This window comes from Quercus robur, chromosome 12, assembly GCF_932294415.1.
Source record: "Quercus robur chromosome 12, dhQueRobu3.1, whole genome shotgun sequence".
Taxonomy (NCBI): Eukaryota; Viridiplantae; Streptophyta; class Magnoliopsida; order Fagales; family Fagaceae; genus Quercus; species Quercus robur.
Window position 1 is genome coordinate 29327242 of NC_065545.1, and position 3601 is coordinate 29330842.

Consider the following 3601-nt stretch of genomic DNA (forward strand, 5'->3'; position numbering starts at 1 on the left):
GAAAGGATGTTGAAACAAAAAAAAGATTGAGGATACAAAATATACAATTTCCCCTCCATTTTTAGGATAATGAACTACTAGCAACCATTTTTATTATCCTCTTAAAAGTGTGCATGGACAGACTTGAATCAAATGCATAAAACACCATGCCCCACCTCTCATATTAATGTGGATAGTGGATAAGACCAAACAACAAAAGAATGAGTGGATGAAAAAACACCAAAATCAAGCACTTCAATGACTAGTCAGATAATTGAACAGACAAACTAACAAACAACTAATGGTGGGGCTATCATCTTAGCATTTAGTTTTGCTACAAGGACATCATGCAAAATCAAAACTAGAAAAGTGGTTATGAAAAAAAAATTAAAAATAAAAAGGCTAGGCTATGATTCAAAGGTACTACTAAATCCACCACATGATGAAACTAAAAGACAAATTGTGAGAAGGTAGAGGGCATTCTTGCTACTATCTTAAAAGAGAAACAATATACTAATACTAGCAAAAACACTAGATAAACTGGTATAAGCTACTTCTAAACCTTTTGTTTATAATTATTTCATCTATTGCTCTATGTTTAGAAATTCTAGACATATTTCAAACTCTCTGAACACTGCATATAGTTTGGTCTTTTTCATCCACTAAAGACTATACTTACATCCTCTGCTAAAAATTTAAACCTCTTGCCATCATTCCTACAACAGTCCAAGAATTGAAACAAAAATAAAAACAAAAACATGGTTATGCAATTTAGGGAAACAAAAATAAAAACCTCAAATTATGGCGAAATAAATGTGGTCATGCAATTGAGTATGTAAATTAACCGAATATCTGCTCTACCCATAGTGTAGACAGCAACATCTGATATGCAACAAGGACGTGTGTGGCATGCTCAGCAGTGCTCTTTGGCTCACTCCACCTAGCAAACATGGGATTTCGACAAATGCTTGTTAGTGAACTTTCATGTGATGAACTGTCAACAATATTGTTAGTGAACTCTCTCTTCCTTTACATTTAACAAATTTTTCTTTATATTTCACATCCATATACTTCAATATCTAAGCATTGATAAGTTTCTTTTGTTTGTTAGTTTGGCATGTTTTTAATTATATCAAAGAGAAAAATATAATATAATATACTATTACACATAAATAATTATTCCTAATAGACACTTGGCTTGAATAACGAGAATTCAATGAACGTACCTAATGGCAAGGGGCCCTAAGTGCACTAGCAGTAAAGATGGCCTCATAATGGGGCATATTCGTGGGAACCTTGAATAGGCCTACAGCTACACCAACAATAGTGCTCCTTCAATTTGCATCGCATCCTTCTTCGATGCACTACAAAGGTGCCTGTAGAGCCAGGCCAATACTGCACTACCCCAGCTATACTGTCTCGCATTGTTGATTGGGTTAAGGAACTGAAGAGGCAAGAGTGAGACCCGGTCCGCCGACTTGTCCAAGAACAACAGGGCCCCCATCCAAACAAGTAAGTGGTAGTTGGCATGTTGCTGCACTACTTCATCACTGGTGTCCGCAGCTGGGGGAGCAGCAAACCGTGCATCAAGCCACTTGTATCTTATCCTCGCCCCAGCAAGGATAGACCTGTTTGAGTTCGATATCATGGGCGGAGGTTCATGGCCCAACAAATCTCGGCACACCTCGCCCCATTTCATGTTTGTCTTCCCAGTGACAGGCAACCCATTCACCAGAATCCCCAGCATTACCTCTATATCTTGCAAGGTGATACTCATATCTCCATGGGGTAAGTGGAACGTGTGTCTCTGGAAGCCACAGCTCGACTAAGGCCGTGATTAAGGCATGGTCGACCTCCATATTAGGAACCTTGAATAACCCGATCAAACTTGCTGCATTTATGTATTGCATGATACGTGGGTCTAGCCCACCCGCAATAGTACACATTTATGACGTCAAACCTTTACGACGCCAGACACCTCCTACACATGGACAAGCATTGTGTTAGGTAGTGCACACGAGGTAATTAGAAAATGGAGATGTATTAATAATACAACTACATAACTCGTCGGTGACGCACCTCCAAAGCGGAGTTGACCGATGATCCGACTACCGGGTTAACTTGGTATCATCGTCGGGTCCAGGCTCCACTCTATTTAGTGCCTGCATATCTAACATAGCAGCAAATAGATTGTTAGCAATTATTAAGGATTCACTCTATGACAAGTAAACCACAATTAATATAAAATAAAAGTATGGATACAGTAAGACATATTATAAGCCCAACGAGATTGTCAACATATCATCAAGTTAATGAATCGATTAACAAATCATATAATCTCTAGCTTCAACTCATGTACTCAACTAGATAGCACAATTGTCTCCAAAAAGACGTAAAGGTTCATCCAAAAAAGGTTTTTCAAAGTTCAATGAGAAAAGGTATAAAAGGTCCAGCCAAATAGGTCCAGTATGAACGTAGAAATGAAGTGGTATGATAAAGTCTTTAGACTTCTTTGTCTCTCTTGTACATGAAGTAGTCTCTTTGCAGTAAAATATATGTTTACTTACCCAAAAAAAAAAAAAAAAGGTATGATAAAGAAGCTTTAACATTGAAAATGCTTGCTATCCTCCATCTATGTAAGGCAATGACCTAAGTAGCAAAGTCCTTATCTTTAATATGCTCAATTTTTTTCTTGTTTTCCATTCATACAAAACCACCTCAACATCTAGTGACTTGTAAGTGTTGCTCTCAAAACCACCTCAAAGTTACTCTAGCTTCAAAGGTATCTTAATTGCTTATTAGCACACATCATTACAGGACGAAGGAATCTCATAGTATTGTATAATTACTCCATTAACACACATCCTTACTCCCAGGGTAAATAAGAGTTAGACATTGAATTAAAAAATTGTTTTTCATCTTGAATTCATTGATGATTCTATTCCTTATATCTCTGCAAAGCTATCACTGATAAACCAGTTCCAACAGCCCATCCTCGAATGGCTATAGTGCACAAAACTATTGATTTGAAGTTGGTAGAATCCTACTTTACTTTTGCTGGGAGGTTACTCCATCTAAAAATTTTAAATTTGTACATATCTTGCTAGAAAATGAACAAATACCTACAGTCCCCTAACCATGCCTAAAATATAACTTATCCAAAATCCCTTTGAAATAGGAGAAAATATAATATAAAAATACAATCCACGAGTGTTACCTAAGGTGACATGTTGACAATAAGGACATTCTTTTAAGTCCTGCATAAAATCTCAAATCAGATTGTTCTTGTGTTATAAGACCATGCTAATATTATCAGGTTAAGTTCCCTATAAGAAAGAACTCTTAACACCCTGGTAACTTCTTCACTCTACTAATGAGGTAATGAGACTTACAAAGGAGGTAGTAAGTCAAGAACTCAGTAATCATCAACCAAAGTTTCCTAGCCAAGTAATCTTGACATCAAATTTGGAATCGTACTATATAAATTATCTCAAACAAAAATCAATCTAAATCCTAATTCGAACCTGAACTTCCAACTCATTCAAAAGAAAGAGGCACAAAACAGGCAACTCAATTGAGACTAAAATGTTTCAACATCAAACATGCCAAGCAAATTATAATT

The 3601-nt window shown here is 36.6% G+C and overlaps 1 protein-coding gene across 1 annotated transcript; it reads right to left on the reverse strand.

Moving 5' to 3' along the window:
* Window positions 1–1291: 1291 nt before the first annotated feature.
* Window positions 1292–1756, reverse strand: LOC126708357 (serine/threonine-protein phosphatase 7 long form homolog). The gene has a single exon (XM_050408146.1). The coding sequence runs from the start codon at window positions 1754–1756 to the stop codon at window positions 1292–1294; it is 465 nt and encodes a 154-aa protein (XP_050264103.1).
* Window positions 1757–3601: the final 1845 nt, after the last annotated feature.